We start from the raw sequence: 16,492 nt of genomic DNA, 5'->3' as shown, positions 1-16,492 counted from the left end.
CAATTCCATCAAGGGCACATGCCTGGGTTGCAGGTTTGATCCCTGGCCCCGATGGGAGTTATGCAAGAGGCAACTAATCCATGTGTCTCTCTCACATTGATGTTTCTCTCCCTCTCTCCCTTCTACTTAATCTAAAAATCAATGGAAAAATATCCTTGTGTAAGGATTAACAACAACAAAAAATAAAAAATAAAAGTAAGCAAATGCCCTGGCCAGTGTGGCTCAGTTGGTTGGAGCATCAGCCCATATACTGAAAGGCTGCGGGTTCAATTACCAATCAAGACCTATACCTAGGTTGCAGGTTCAATCCCAGTTGAGAATCCAGGTGGTGACTGATCAATGTTTCTCTCTCACATCAATGTGTTTCTCTCTCTCTCTCTCTCTTTTCCTTACTTTCTCTCTAAAATCAGTAAAAACATATCCTCAGGTGAGGATTTTAAATAAATAAATAAATAAATAAATAAATAAATAAATGTAAGCAAACAAACCCTGACCAGTGTGACCCAGCTGGTTAGGCGTTGCCCCATGCACCGAAAGCCTGCCAGTTTGATTCCTGGTCAGGACACCTGCCTGGGTTGTGGGCTTGATCCCCAGTAGAGGTGTGTGCATGCAGGAGGCAGCCAATCAATTTTTCGTCCTCAAATCAATACTTCTCTCTCTTTCTCCCTCTTTCCCTTCCTCTTGCTCTAAAAATCAATTTTAAAAAATCTTTAAATGTGAATTATAATGTATAATATGTATTTTTTTAAAGTAAGCACACAACAACTCTATGTGTGGATATGAATGCATGTGTGTGTGTATATATATATAGTCTTATATGTATATATAAATTTTTATATATGTATATAAGATTGTATATAATATATGCATAAGCAAAGAAAATGATCCACACTAAATTGTTAACAGTGCTTATAATTGTATATCTGCATATATATATGTACATGAGTAGGGGAGGGAGAAGTAGAATGACTCCTATATTATTTGGATTTTGAACAACATGTATTATTTTATAATTAAAATAATAAGATATGTCACAAATTAATAAATAGCTTGAGGGGACAGTTTAGAACACTGTTCGAGATCCACAGCACCTCCCTAGGCAGTGCCTATGTCCCAATTAATTAAACACAACTATCAATTCTGCAGTGAGGATGACCATCAAAAATTCAAAAAAAGATGACCATCAACAAGACAATATGGAAAAGCTGAGGCATCACTCACCTTGAACACTTCAGAGAAGAAGCCAGACCCTATTTTTTCACAGGTGAAGTCATCTAACCGTGTCAGTCTGGAAAAGGCACTTATAAGAGCTCGATATGAAGATGGCCAAACTCTTCCCACCTGGGTCATGTTCCCATCATTTCCTCCACCTCCTTCAAAATCTTCAAGACGCTCCACACGTGGAGGAAATCCTGCAATTGAATTCCGTTTGCTCCGATCCATAATCACAATAATCACTTTTTTCTTCTTTTAAGAAGGAACTCCACACATAATAAATTTTTGTTGAGTTTTACTTCTCTTCCAGTTTGACACTAAATAAGAAATCAAAAAGATACTTCATTAAAACTGTTAATAAATACATACAAACCAATGAACTATCAGTTTAAAAATATTTCTACCCTAACCGGTTTGGCTCAATGGTTGAAGCGCTGGCCCACCCTCCGAAGGGTTGCAGGTTTGATCCCCAGCCCCAGTGGGAGTCATACAGGAGGTGACCAATCAATGTGTTTCTCTCACAATGATATCTCTCTCTCTCCACCTCCCCCCTCCATCCCTCCCTTCCACTGTCTCTAAAAAAAAAAAAAAATCAATGGAAAAAATATCCTCGGGTGGTAATTAAAAAAAAAAATTTCCTTTCCTTCCTGATTTTCAGATCTAAAAAATACTTTATGAATTTACCTTCAAAAACACTGATATATTTAAAGCTCAGATATAGTTAGTTTTCAACATGAGTACAATACAATGAAGAACACATTACATTCTGAAAAACAAAGTAACGATACCTCTCATTTAATTAGCACCCACTATCTAGGAAACATAGCATAAAAGCCCAAAATATGTCCTATCATTTGATTCTCAAATAATCTATCATATAAGGATTATTATGTTCATTTCACAGAGCAATCAAGTAATCTTACAGTTCACTAAATGACAGACTGTCATTAACATTAAAATGCAAGACTGTTTTTCAAAAGCCTGTGCTCTTACCAATGCCCTGCATAGCCTCACACAATTTTCTTTTCATTTGAAAAATGAAAAGAAATATATAAAACAAAGATGACAAAGATTTTATACTATAAAATTACATAATTTTAAAAGAAGAAAACTATATCCAAAATCAACTTTAAATTCAGTGTCGATTGAACAGCACAGTCCAAAAGAAGTGACTATACAAGGATCCACCCTATCTGGTACATAAGTAAGAATAAAAACACAAGCCTACATTTTCTTTTAGCCTGTCTCTCCCTACATGTATTTTTTTCCATGAGAATGAATTTTAAGGGTCTTATACACAATACAACAGTGTGACTCTTCAATAAATGAAATGCGTTCATAAATGTGGTGAATACAAATTGTAAGGCGGCCATCCTTACAATATGACCCTGACTCCCTACCAATAGCCAGAAGTCGGTGCCACTCTACCCAACGTGAACCAATCACAGTTTTTTTCCCTAGCAATTGTAATTAAGATATTCCAGCCTCAGTCTGACTGCTTTCTAAAAAGGAAACCATGTCAACTCAGGAGTGTTGACCATAGCCATTTCGACCATGCAGCCTAGAAGGCAGAAAAAAGCCAAGAGACTGAGGCCAATTAGCCAAAAAAAAAAAAAAAAAAAAAAACAGACAAGAGAGAACTTGATTTCCCTATGTGCACTAGTCCCTGATTCCTGAGACCCAATTGCATCCTGGCCTAAGGCCCAATTGATCCTGGCTTAAAATAATTTTTCAATGAAGATATCTCAGTATCTTCAAAATGAAATTCTGTTTGCTTAAGCTGGTTTCACCACAGCTTTCACAGAAGGAAGAATGATCCAAGTTCCCAGAGAATGAACCACTAAGTACCACTATTGAACCTCTGCCAAAAAGTGGTAACAGATCACCAGATCAAAAATTTAGGATTATAAAACTAAAAAGTTTTTTAGTTTTACAACAAGTGGAGACCATAAAGTTTCAGTCATTCATTTTATACTTGAGGAAAGATAAGGCCAGAAAGTGGAAATAATTTGCCCATAAATATAAGCTATTTACTAGCAAAGCTAGACTTGGAACCAAGCGTAGTGCATTTCTTTTCTTTCTTTCTTTTTATTTTATATTTATTGATTTCAGAGAGAGAAAACATCAACCTGTTCTATCCATTCTTGCACTCACCAGTCACTCCCTGTAATGTGCCCTGACCTGGGATCAAACCCACAACCCTGGTGCATCCCGGACAATGTTCCAACCAACTGATCTCCTTGGCCAGGGTGGTAGTACATTTCTAAAAGTGTGTCTATTGCTCATCTGCTTCAAACATACCCAAGTTTCTTGTTTAAAACACAGATTCTTGGGTCTCAACCTTGACCTCCTGAATCAGAATCTCTTAGAGTGAGACCTGGAAAATTTACCAACCTCCCCAGTGATTCTTACGTACACTGAGAGTCAAAGATCCTCTACTGCAGGGAAGGGAAATATTAATAGCTTTTTTTAAAGGAATTTTATATGCAATTTCTCATTATTCCTCAAAATATACCACCAGAGTGTGATCACCATTTCACAGAAAAAGTAATGTAGGCTCAGGAGGTTAACTTGCCTAATGATATATAGCTGGTAGTAGAACCAGAATTGAAACCAAGGTCCATCCACCACCAAACCTCAAGCATTTCCCACATCATTATTACTTAGTTCAGTGCTTCATCACCATGAGAGTTGTAAAGGAGTTAAGCTAGTCATCCAGGTAGAAAGGAGAACCAAGACTTGAGTGCAGAGGAAGACCAAGCTAACTGTAATTTGGACAGAGATAGAAATGGAGGGAAAAAACCTTAACTTTAGAAAAGTAAAATACAAGACATCAAAGTTAAAATAATATATAAAACATAGTTGCTAAAGTAACTAAACAATTTGACAGGCTTGCCACTTATTAACTATTTTCATTTTTAAAAATAAATTTCACTTAGAATGAAATACATTGTTAACCTTCACAGAGACCTCAAGAATAGAATCTGGCCCTGGCTGGTACCAAACAGTTCAAGCATCAGCCCTTGAACTGAAGGGTTGTGGGTTTGATTCCCAATCAAGAGCATGTACCTAGGTTGCAGGTTTGATCCCCAGTCCAGGTCGAGGCACATGTGATAAACAACCAGTGTATGTGTCTCTCTCACATCAATGTTTTCTTTCTCTCTTTTTTTCTCTCCCTTCCTCCCTCTCTCACTTCGACTATCTAAAAACAACAACAAAAAAAAACTAATGGAAAAAATATCCTTAGGTGAGGATTAACAACAAGAGAAAAGTCTGCTCTGGGGTTGACAGATTGCATTCTCTATTATCTATAATAAGGCTTGGAAGGCAGAATTGTTCACTGTAGCTCAACAGGTTGTGTTTTTACATTCTCAGCTATGTGAGAGGAGGTAAGTAACTACTAAGTCCAACTGAGCTGGTTTAGGTGGAGTCTGAGTTTCACAATAGCACAAAAGATTGAAAATTTGGGTATTTTTATTTTGAAAAATAAATAGCTTTGTATCTTGGTTCACAGCACTTTTCGAGAGAGGGAGAGTATTTTTTAAAAGGTATATGCTTTAAAAAAAATGTCCTGGCCGGTTTGGCTCAGCGATTAAAGCATAGGCCCTCGGACCAAAGAGTCACGGGTTTGATTCCAGTCAGAGGCACGTACATCGGTTGCAGTTCATCTCTGGCCCTGATAGGGGTCATGCGGGAGGCAACCAGTCAATGTGTCCCTCTCTTGTCAATGTTTCTCTTTCTCTCTCTCCCTCTCTTTTCTTCTCTCTCCCTCCTTCCCACTCTATCTGAAGATAAATAAAAAAATATCCTTGCCCTGGCCGGTTTGGCTCAGCGGTTGGAGCGTTGGCCTGCGGTACAGAGAGACCCGGGTTCAGTTCCCGCTAAGGGCACGTACCTCGGTTGCAGTTTGTCCCCGGCCCTGATTGGTCATGTGGGTGGCAGCCACTCGATGTGTCCCTTCGCATCGATGTTTCTCTCTCTCTCTCTTCCTCTCTCTCCCTCCCGCTCTATCTGAACAAAAAGTGGAAAAATGTCCTCGGGTGAGGATAAAAAAAAAATATATCCTTGGGTGAGGATTTAAAAAAAAAAAGATATATACTTGTCCAGCCAATGTGTCTCACTGGATTGAGCATCATCCCATAGACTGAGAGGTCCCAGTTCGATTCCCAATCAGGGCACATGCCTGGGTTGCAGGTTCCATCCCTGGTAAAGGACATGCAGGAGGCAGTTGATCACTGTTTCTATCTTTCTCTCCCTTCCTCTCTCTCTCTATAAAAAAAATTAATAAATAATAACATATTTTTTAGAAAAAGGTATATGCTTGCCCAGCCAGTGGGGCTCAGTGGACTGAGCGTCATCGTATGGACCGTGAGAGGCATGCTGGAGACAGCCGATGGATGCTTCTCTCTCACATTGGTGTTTCTATCTCTCTCCCTTCCTTTCTCTAGAAAAATCAATAAAAACATTTTTTTTAAAAAAGGCATATGTTTGCAGAAACTTTTGCACATAAGCACAGGAGACTTGAATAAGGCTATCCATTTCATTTAAAAAAATGTTTTTTTCCTTTATTGATTTGAGAGAGAGAAGAAGTAAGAGGGAGAGAGAAATAGAAACATCGATGAGCGAGAACATCGATTGGCTGCCTCCCACATCCCCCTCACTGGAGATCGGACCCACAACCTGGGTATGTGTCCTGGCTGGCAATCAAACCTGCGACCTCTTGTTGCATGGGTCAATGTTCAACCAGAACCACACTGGCCGGACTATTCATTTCATTTTAGCATTGTGTATAATAAGGCAGAAAAGAAAACAACCCAAAGTTAGCCAGTAGGCACAATAGATAAATTGTGGCATATGTTTTCAATGAAATATACAGCATTTACAATGAATGAACTATATCTAGCAATGTGGGTGTATTTCAAAAGCATATTGAGAAGGGAGAAGCAGCAAGTTATACTTAGGTGTATCATTAAAATTCAAAAAATATGCAAGACCATAGCTACATTATAATATCATTTTAATATAAAATATATATTTTTAAACATAAAAATAATATATATTATAGAGAGGCAGGATAGCATATTGATTCAAAGTATAGCCTCCGCCAGTGGTTCTCAACCTTCCTAATGACACGACCCTTTAATACAGTTCTTCATGTTGTGGTGACCCCCAACCATAAAATTATTTTCGTTGCTACTTCATAACTGTAATTTTGATACTATTATGTTTTAGGCAACCCCTGTAAAAGAGTCATTCAACCCCCAAAGGGGTCACGACTCACAGGTTGAGAACCGCTGCTAGAGCAATCTGAGTTCCAATTCTTGCTCTCTATAGCTATATGAACTTGGTCAAGTTATTTAAAACCTCTCTACATCTCCAGTTTACAATCTGTAAAATGGAAATGGAAATAGTAACTACATTATAACATTTTATATGTATTAATTTATTTAATCCTTACAACAACCATAGGGTTACTGATTAAAAACAATGTACCGCCCTGGCCACTGCGGCTCAGTTGATTGGAACATTATCCCTCACAAAGAAAGGTCACAGGTTCCATTCCCAGTCAGGGCACATACTAGGTTGCAGGTTCAGTTTCCAAATGAGGCATGTTCAAGAGAGGCAACCAATCAATGTTTCTCTCTATCTCTCTCTCCCCCTTCCTCTCTCTAAAATGAATAAACATATTCTCAGGTGAGGATTAAAAAAAAAAACCTACAGCAAATGACACAAGATGATAACTTTGCTAATTGTTTTTTGCTATTATTTGTTAATTCTGGATAGTATTAATTTGTACTCTTTTATAGATTAAATTTTTTGAAATTAAAAAAAGTTTTAAGTTTTTTTTTAATCCTGACCTGAGGATATTTCTCCATTGCCATTTATTTATTTATTTTTAAACTTTTATTTATTTATTTTTTTATTTTTTTATCCTCACCTGAGGACGTTTTTTCATTTTTTGTTCAGACAGAGTGGGAGGGAGAGAGAGGAAGAGACAGAGAGAGAAACATCGACATAAAAGGGACACATCGGCCCTGGCCAGTTTGGCTCAGCGGTTAGAGCGTCAGCCTGCAGTCCGGAGAGACCCGGGTTCGGTTCCCGCTAAGGGCACATACTTCGGTTGCAGTTTGTCCCCGGCCCTGGTTGGTCGTGCGGGTGGCAGCCACTCGATGTGTCCCTTCACGTAGATGTTTCTCACTCTCTTTCCCTTCCTCTCTCTCCCTCCCACTCTATCTGTACAAAAAATGGAAAAAATATCCTCGGATGAGGATTAAAAAAAAAAAAAGGGACACATCGAGTGGTTGCCACCCATACGACCCAACCAGGGCTGGGGACAAACTGCAACCGAGGTATGTGTCCTTAGCGGGAACCGAACCTGGGTCTCTCCAGACAGCAGGCCAACGCTCTAACCGCTGAGCCAAACCGGCCAGGGCTATTTATTTGTCTTTTTATTTTTATTTTTTTTATCCTCACCTGAGGACATTTCTCCATTTTTTGTTCTGATAGAGTGGGAAGGGGGAGAGAGAGAGAGAGAGAGAGAGAGAGAGAGAGAGGGAAATATCGACACGAAAGGTACACATTTAGTGGCTGCCACCCATACACCCAACCAGGGCCGGGGACAAACTGCCACCAAGATACATGCCTTTAGTGAGAACCAAACCCGGGTCTCTCTAGACCGCAGGCCAACGCTCTAACCACTGATCCAAACCGGTCAGGGCTCCATTGCCTTTTAGATAGAGTGGAAGGGAACAAGGGAGAGAAACAGAGAGAAATATCGATGTGAGAAAGACACATTGACTGGATGCCTCCTACATGATCCCCACCGGGGCCAGGGATCAAACCTGCAACCCAGGTACATGCCCTTGACCAGGAATTGAACCTAAGACGCTTTGGTCGATGGGCCAAGGCTCTAACTGCCAAGCCAAATCAGCCAGGGCTTAACAGTTGTTGTTTTTTTGTTTTTTCTTTTTGTTTTTTTATTTACTCTTAGTTTTTCCTTTATTGATTTTAGAGAAAGAGAAAGTAAGAGGAAGAGAGAGGTAGAAACATCGATGAGAGAGTACATCGACTGGCCGCCTCCTGCATGCCCCATCACTGGGGATTGGGCCCACAACCTGGGCATGTGTCCTGACCGGGAATCGAACTGGCGACCTATTGGTGCAGGGGTCAACATTCAACCACTGAGCCAACCCAGCCAGACTTTTTGGTTTTGTTTTTAAGTCTATTGCCAATACAACAGCCATGCAGTATGCTTAGGCCAAGAAAATTAAAAACAATTTGGCAAATAAATAGCATCCCAATGTGCAAGCCAAGTCTCTAGATTCTCAAACTTTTATTCTGCAACAGTTCCATTATAGTACTGTTCCAAGAAATATTTACATATTAGGCTAAAAACCTAAAAGCCTTAAGTTTTTAACCTCAAGAGAGAATTTTTGGATACCCCAAGTCCACAAACTTTTTTTAAATACATTTTTATTGAGTTTTTAAAAATATTTTTTATGGATTTTTTTTTTTTTTTTTTTTTAGAGAGAGAGAGAGGAAGAGAGTGAGTGATAGAAAATTGATGTGAGAGCGAAACCTTGATCAGCTGCTTCCTGCACAGCCTCTACTAGGGATCAAGCCCACAACCCTGGCATGTGCCCTGACTGGGAATCGAACTGGGACCTCTCAGTCCATGGAACTCTCAGTCCACTGAGCCACACCGGCTGGTTCAATTCTACAAATTTAAAATGTGAAAGCACACATGACAAACAATGATTGATATTAGTTGTAGAGCCCCTATTACATGCTAAAATAATACTGATTACTAACTAGTTGAAATGAGTGGTATAAAGTGCAGTCCCCTCACTGGAGTAAGAGCATTATTTATTAATACACTTCAGAGAAGAGGTAAGCATGGGAAAACTTCAAACCATGCCTTCTGCTCCCTTGGCCAGCATATTAATAGACCACATTTTAAATGAAACCAACCAAGCTATAAACAATTTTCAATTTAATCTGATAAATTTTAATTAGTCATAAAAGGAAGCAATGGTGTGTGCATGAACAGTCTAAAACTACACCCTATTTTTAAATCTAAAAATGATCATATATATATATATATATATATATATATTTTTTTTTTTTTTATCCTCACCGAGGACATTTTTGCATTTATCTTCAGATAGACCAGGAGAGAAGGGGAGAAGAGAGAAACATCGATGTGAGGGAGACCCATCCAGTGGTTGTCACCCATACAACCCCAACTGGGGTGGGAACAAACTGCAACCGAAGAACATGCCCTTAGCAGTAACCAAACCCAGGACTCTCTGATCCGGGGGTCGATGCTCTAACCGCTGAGAAAAACTGGCCAGGGCTAAAAATGATCAGTTTTAAAATCAGAAAATACATTCATTGAAATGTGTGAGATTTATGATGTTTTCAGCCTCTCGATTACCTCTCTTGGTCTTATTTATAGAATATTTATTACTTAAAGTGCCCCTTGAAGTATAAATTTCAGGGTAAATAGAGACAGCTACAATTATTGTCACATTTAACAGAAAGATATAATGATTGAAAAAATTTCAGGTTTCACTCTAAAATAGGCTACCTGAGCCCAGGCCGGTTTAGCTCAGCAGTTAGAGCATTGGCCTGCGGACTGGAGAGTTCCGGGTTTGGTTCCCACTAAGCGCATATACCTCGGTTGCAGTTTGTCTTCCGTCCCAGTTGGGGTCGTGTGTGTGGCAGCCACTCGATGTGTCTCTCTCACGTCAATGTTTCTCTCTCTCTCTTCCTCCCTCTCTCCCTCCTGCTCTATCTAAAGATAAATGCAGAAATGTCCTCGGGTGAGGAAAATAAATAAATAAATAAATAAATAAATAAATAGGCAGGCTACCTGATTCAAGAGACTACACTTTGTTGATCAAGAATGATTCATTTTTGCCCCGGCCAGTTTGGCTCCACAGTTAGAGCGTCGGTGTGCGGACTAGAGAGTTGCGGGTTTGGTTCTGGCTAAGGGCACGTACCTCGATTGCAGTTTGGCCCCCTGCCCTGGTAAGGGTCGTGTGGATAGCAACCGCTCGATGTGTCTCTCTCACATCGATGTTTCTCTTTCTCTGTTTCCCCCTCTCTCCCTCTGCTCTATAAAAAAAGAAGAATGATTCATTTTAGCCCTGGCCAATTTGGCTCATCAGTTAGAGTGTTGGCCCACAGACCGAAGGGTCTCAGGTTCAATTCCTAGTCAAGGGCACATACCTGGGTTGTAGGTTTGATCTCCAGCCCTGGTTAGGATTGTGTGAGAGGCAATTAATCGATGTGAGAGGCATCTTTCTCACATCGATATTTCTCTCTTTCCCCTTCCCCTCCCTTCTACTCTACTTAAAAATACCCCCCCTTTTTTTTTTAATTAACTTTAGAGAGAGAGGTAGGGAGAGAAAGAGAAACATAGAAACATCGATGAGAAAGAACATCAATCAGCTACCTCCTGCATGCCCCCCATTGGGGATTGGGCCCACAACCTGGTATGTGATCTGGCCGGGAATTGAACTGGCGACCTCTTGGTGCATGGGCTGACACTCAACCACTGAGTCACACCGGCTGGACTAAGATTAGTACTGGTTTAAACAGACTGTCTAAAGAATGAATGCCAAGCTAACAGGGAAGATATGCCAATTTTAATAATTCCTTCTTTTCCATTCTAATGTATAATATTCATTGTTTCTAAAGTAGATAAACTTCACAATAGTGTAGCTGCAAATAAAATCCTGCAGTGCACTGAATAGCCATCAACCAACACTAGCAGGACATGGCAAAGTATTAGCCAGCAATCAAACATCTTCAATACCTATCCAAATATGAATCATGTACACAAAGTTGGTAATGAAGTTCCATAAAGTGAGTATAAAGGATTTCTGAGAACTCAGTGGACTTTTACCCATGTGTATTAAGAGTAGGAAAAAAATGCAAACATAATATCCTAATCATATTTTGTTTTCTATAATGATAACAAGTCCCTAATTAATTCAAAATAAAACAAGGATTTGTTATAGATAAGATACAGCCCAGAAAACTGGCCGTGTTCTACAATAAGAATACTAACAAGTATATTAGCTATGGGTATCAAAACCAACCACATGGCAAATCTACATGACAAGTCTGCTCAGCTGCTAATTCTTTCTATGGCCCAACATAGCAAATACAGATACATTTCAGGATGACTGCCTAATCTGAAATATAAGCAATACTGATGAACTTGCCATCCTGCTGTGAAATCATGAGTTGCAATTTCCATTCAAACCAAAGACAATCTAACATAAAATCTGACATCTTTATTTAATTAGCCACGAATATACACAATGGCATATATTAGTGACAGACAGATTAAGGCCAGTTCTTAAAACTGTATTAGCTTTTTTTTTTTTTAAACCATCGATCTGAGAGAGACACACTGACTGGTTGCCTCCCGCACAACCCCAACCAGGGCCAGGGACTGAACCTGAAACCCAGGTTTGTGCCCTTGACCAGGAATCGAACCCGAGACCACTGAGTCTGTGAGCTGATGCTCTCACTGCTCAGCCAAACAGGCCAGGGCTTAAAACTGTACTATCTTTTTTTTTCTTTATTGATTTTAGAGAGAGAGGGAGGGAGGGGCGAGAGAGATAGAAGCATCAATGAGAGAGAACATCAATTGGCCACCTCCTGCATGCCTCCCACTGGGGATCGGGCCCACAACCTGGGCACTGGGTCCACAACCTGGGCTTATGATCTGACAGGGAATCGAACCGGCGACCTCTTGGTGCATACGTCAATGCTCAAACACTGAGCCTCACCGGTCAGACAAAACTATATTATCTTTTATATAAACATCGTATTTGCTGTTATAACCACATCCACCAGGCCCTAAGTCATGACATAAAACAAACTATGTTGAAAGCTATAAAGGCATTTGGAAGTTAACTAGTCCAACCTTTTGGCCAATTCATAAATCCCCTCTATTAATGGAGTCAAATGTTAATTGCATTCCCCCTAGGTACAAGGCATTATGATAGGTGCTATATTTACTGAGCATTTACTATAACCCATACATTTTTCTAAATATTTTATATTTAATATTCATAAAAGCCCTATAAAATAAATACTATTACTACATGTTTTACAAATGTGAAAAAAAAGCATGAAGGAATTAGTTAACTTGTCCAAACTCTTTCAGCCAAGAAGTGGTAGAGCCAGAATTAAAATCTAGACACTGTACTCTTAATCACTATATTAATACAGTACTGCCTCTCTGGGTGAAGGATGTAGAAAATCGAATGAAAAATGACTCTGCCCTTTCAGGAGCTTAGTCTCACAGGGAAGACACATTATGTCTATGAGTACAATTCAGTGTGATAATTGCTAATGACAGATTAGAAGGAAGAAAGGCTTAATTAAGACACTGGCAGTAAGGACAAAGAAGTTGGGAAGTAGATAAGTGACTTTAAAAAGGTGAGTGAAATGATGTAGTAGGTACAAGAAGTACCTAGGATGACACCCAGTTTAACTAGAATGCTTCCCTTGTTTCTGGTTTGGGTGATTGGGAAAAATGACTAGGTAGTCACCAAAAGGAAAAGATTTGTGAAAAGATATAAATTCTTTGCTGATCTTCTGAGTTTGAGGTGCCTGAAGGAAAACCAAGTGACAACACATAGGAAACAGTTGGGAAACACCACACTAAAGCTTAGGAGAGAGGACCAGACTGCTGATGCAGACTTCAAAGCCATTAGCATTTACACATATTCTAAACAGTTTCCCAAAGTAGAGAATATGAGTAATAGATAATATTTACTGAATTGTTACTATGTGCCAAAGCCCAGTCTCCTTTATTGTGTCCTTAGGTGAGATCAGATAAGAGGCCAAGGGAGCCCTGGCCAGTTTGGCTCAGCGGTTAGAGCGTCGACCTGCGGTCCTGAGAGGCCCAGGTTTGGTTCCCGCTAAGGGCACGTACCTCGGTTGCAGTTTGTCCCCGGCCCAGGTCGGTTGTGCAGGTGGCAGCCGCTCGATGTGTCCCTTTCGCGTCGATGTTTCTCTTTCTCTCTCTGTTCCTCTCTCTCCCTCCCACTCTACCTGAACAAAAAAATGGGAAAATGTCCTCCGGTGAGGATAAAAAAAAAAAAAGAGGCCAAGGGAACATCAATATACACAGGACAAAAAAGAAACAACAGAAGTAAGAATAAACCAAAAGAAAGTATGTCACACAAACCAAAGGTAGAAACAACAAATATATCAAATGCCACTGGATTGGACACTACGGAGGTCAGAGACAGTTCAGCCTACCATACCACCACACTTACAACACAACAAAGAGCTCACTACATCCTCCAGCAGCCGTTCTATTATTGGAAAGTGTTTTGTTTTTTTCTTGTTTGTTTTTTTTAAATCCTCACCTGCATCTGAGAATATTTTTCCATTTATCTTCAGATTGGGGGGGGGGGGGCATCGAAGTGAGAGAGACATATTAATTGGTTGTCTCCCTCACAATCTTGACCAGGGCTGGGGACCAAAGAGCAACCGAGGTACATGCCCTTGACCTTGGAATCGAACACGAAACTCTTTGGTCTGCAGGCCAATGCTCTAACTGTTGAGCCAAACCGGCCAGGGCTATTATTGGAAAGTTTTGAATGTTACAAACCATTTTCTTTCCAAGGGAAGAAAAGCATAGAAAAAGCACAGTACTATGTTCCAACTCTGACTGAAGGAGAACTAAGAGTTATAACAACTAAATACAATAAGGATATTTGATTGGATCCTGATTTGAACAAATAGTTATAAAAGACAACTGGGGAGTCCTGGCCAGGTAGCTCCGTTGATTAGAGCAGCATCCCAATATGTCAAGATTGTGGGTTCAATCCCCAGTCAGGATACATATAAGAATCAAGCCCTGGTCGGTTTGGCTCAGCGGTTAGAGCGTCGGCCTGCGGTCCCGAGAGACCCGGGTTCGGTTTCCGCTAAGGGCATGTACCTTGGTTGCAGTTTGTCCCCGGCCCTGGTCGGTCATGCGGGTGGCAGCCACTCGATGTGTCCCTTTCACATCGATGTTTCTCTCTCTCTCTCTTCCTCTCTCTCCCTCCCACTCTACCTGAACAATAAATGTCCTCGGGTGAAGATAAAAAAAAAAAAAAGAATCAACCAATGAATTCATAAATAAGTAAAACAAGTCGATATTTCTCTCTCTCTCTTCCTAAAAAAATTAAAAAATCAATAAAAATTAAAAAAAAAAAAGACAACTGTGGAAATCTTTTTTTTTTTAATGGAATTTTTATTTTCTTTATTGATTTTTTAGAGAGAGAGGAAGAGAGAGGGAGCGAGAGAGATGAAAACATGGATGAGAGAGAACATCAACTGGCCACCTTCTGTATGCCCCCCACTGGGGATTGGGCCCACAACCTGGGCATATGCCCACCAAGAATCAACCTGGTGACCTCTTGGTGCATGGGTCACCATGTTTCCATCTCTCCCTCTCCCTTCATCTCTCTTAAAAAAAAATCAATAAAGAAAAAAAAATTTTTTTAAAGATTAATAACTCATATATGGGTGATGGGTAAATGGGTGTTGGTTACATTTTTCTCATAGTAATAACAAAAGCAAAAAAGGCTTCAGAAAAAAAGATGATGAACTTTTCTCAATAAAAATATTCATGGGGGAGCGGGGAGGAGGTTGTCAATAGGGGAGAAAAGGAGGGGCATCTATAATATTTTCAACAATAAAGAAAAAAATATCCAGCAGTCCTAGCCAGTGTGACTCAGGTATATGAGCATCGTCCCATGCACCAAAAGGTCACTGTTCAATTCCCGGTCAGTGCATGCGCCTGGGTTGTGGGCTCAATCCCCAGAAAGGAGTACGCAGGCAGCAGATCTCTCTCTCTCTTCCCCCCTTTCCCTGAAATTAATAAAAACATATTTTTAAAAAATATCTAGCAGCCCTGGCCAGTTTGGCCTAGCAGTTGGAGCGTCAGCCTGCGGACCAGAGTCCCAGGTTCAGTTTCCACTAGAGGCACAAACCAAAAAAGAAAAAAAAAATCTAGCAGATGAAGACAGCAAAGAGTTCACAAACACCGACACTAGAAATGGAAAAACCAACTGGTCTTATGTCATATAAATGAGTAGTTGTTGCTTAGAATAAAAATTTCTAATGAAGCAGCATATACATATTCAAAAAATTCTGCAAGTCAAACAGCTTAGATGGAAGAGCAGATGGCTAACTATGCTAGATAATTCAAAAAGGATATAGTGATGACAAAGATACTGATACTGAAATAGCATGTAAAGATGCATAAAATTTCATGAAATGAGAGCAGGAAAAAAAGCAATTTTTCTAAATAATATATTGTTATATATTATTTAAAATATGTGACTAAAACAGGACGAGATTTTTTTTTTTTATCCTCACCTGAGGATATTTTGCCATTTTTTGTACAGACAGAGTGGGAGGGAGAAAGAGGAAGGGAGAGAGAGAGAGAGAAACATTGACGTGAAGGGACACATCGAGTGGCTGCCACCCGCACGACCAACCAGGGCCGGGACAAACTGCAACCGAAGTACGTGCCCTTAGCGGGAACCGAACCTGGGTCTCTCCGGACCGCAGGCCGACGCTCTAACCACTGAGCCAAACTGGCCAGGGCAGGATGAGATTTTTAAAATTCTGATTCCAACTTAGTAGCTGAATAATTTTGAGCATGCTATTTAACTTCTCCCCTTATCTATAAAATAGAGATAAATATTAACTGTATCTTACTGTTATTATAAGAATTAAATGACAACATACTAAGGAACGAAAGAATAAAAAGTCATATATAAAGCACAAAACAGGGTGCCTGGCACACAGTAACCATTTAACAAATGAGTTCCTTTTCCTCTCTCTCCCCCACCCTACCCTTAATTCTATTTCTGGATGCTGTAAGTATACAACAAATTAAGTATGGATTTTTTCTTCTTTTAGGTTTCCCATGAAACATGGCACCAAGATCTCCCTGGTTACTGTCATCAAAGTTTAGCCTTAATTGCCCTCCAAACTGTCAAAGCCTCTCTAAAACACAATGACAGAAAATGTACACAATATTACATATATGATCTAACTAGGACAGAACTAAGTGGGGCCATTAGTTCCCATAATCTGGATACAAAAAACATAGTTTGTGACCTTCTAAGTACAAGTACACTAAATGTATCTTTAACTTTGCATGCTGAAACATGAAACTTGACACTAGATAAACTAATATTGGACCTCCTCAAATAAGCCTAGATACAAAGTACTAGGGGATATG

General features: G+C 39.8%; 1 protein-coding gene across 2 annotated transcripts in view; it reads right to left on the bottom strand.

Annotated features, from left to right (window-relative positions):
* The window catches only part of TESK2 (testis associated actin remodelling kinase 2), a 139,896-nt gene that overhangs the window by 104,428 nt on the left and 18,976 nt on the right, over positions 1-16,492 (bottom strand). For both annotated transcript variants that reach the window (XM_036255287.1, XM_036255288.1), the window contains one exon: positions 1,222-1,532. In XM_036255287.1, the coding sequence (XP_036111180.1) occupies positions 1,222-1,443 (222 nt within the window). In that variant the 5' untranslated portion in view covers positions 1,444-1,532. The remainder of the gene's footprint in view (positions 1-1,221; positions 1,533-16,492) is intronic.

The sequence above is a fragment of the Molossus molossus genome, unplaced genomic scaffold (genome assembly GCF_014108415.1).
Source record: "Molossus molossus isolate mMolMol1 unplaced genomic scaffold, mMolMol1.p scaffold_m16_p_12, whole genome shotgun sequence".
Classification (NCBI taxonomy): domain Eukaryota; kingdom Metazoa; phylum Chordata; class Mammalia; order Chiroptera; family Molossidae; genus Molossus; species Molossus molossus.
Note: the sequence above shows the minus strand (reverse complement) of the source record. Positions and strands in the feature narration are given on the sequence as shown.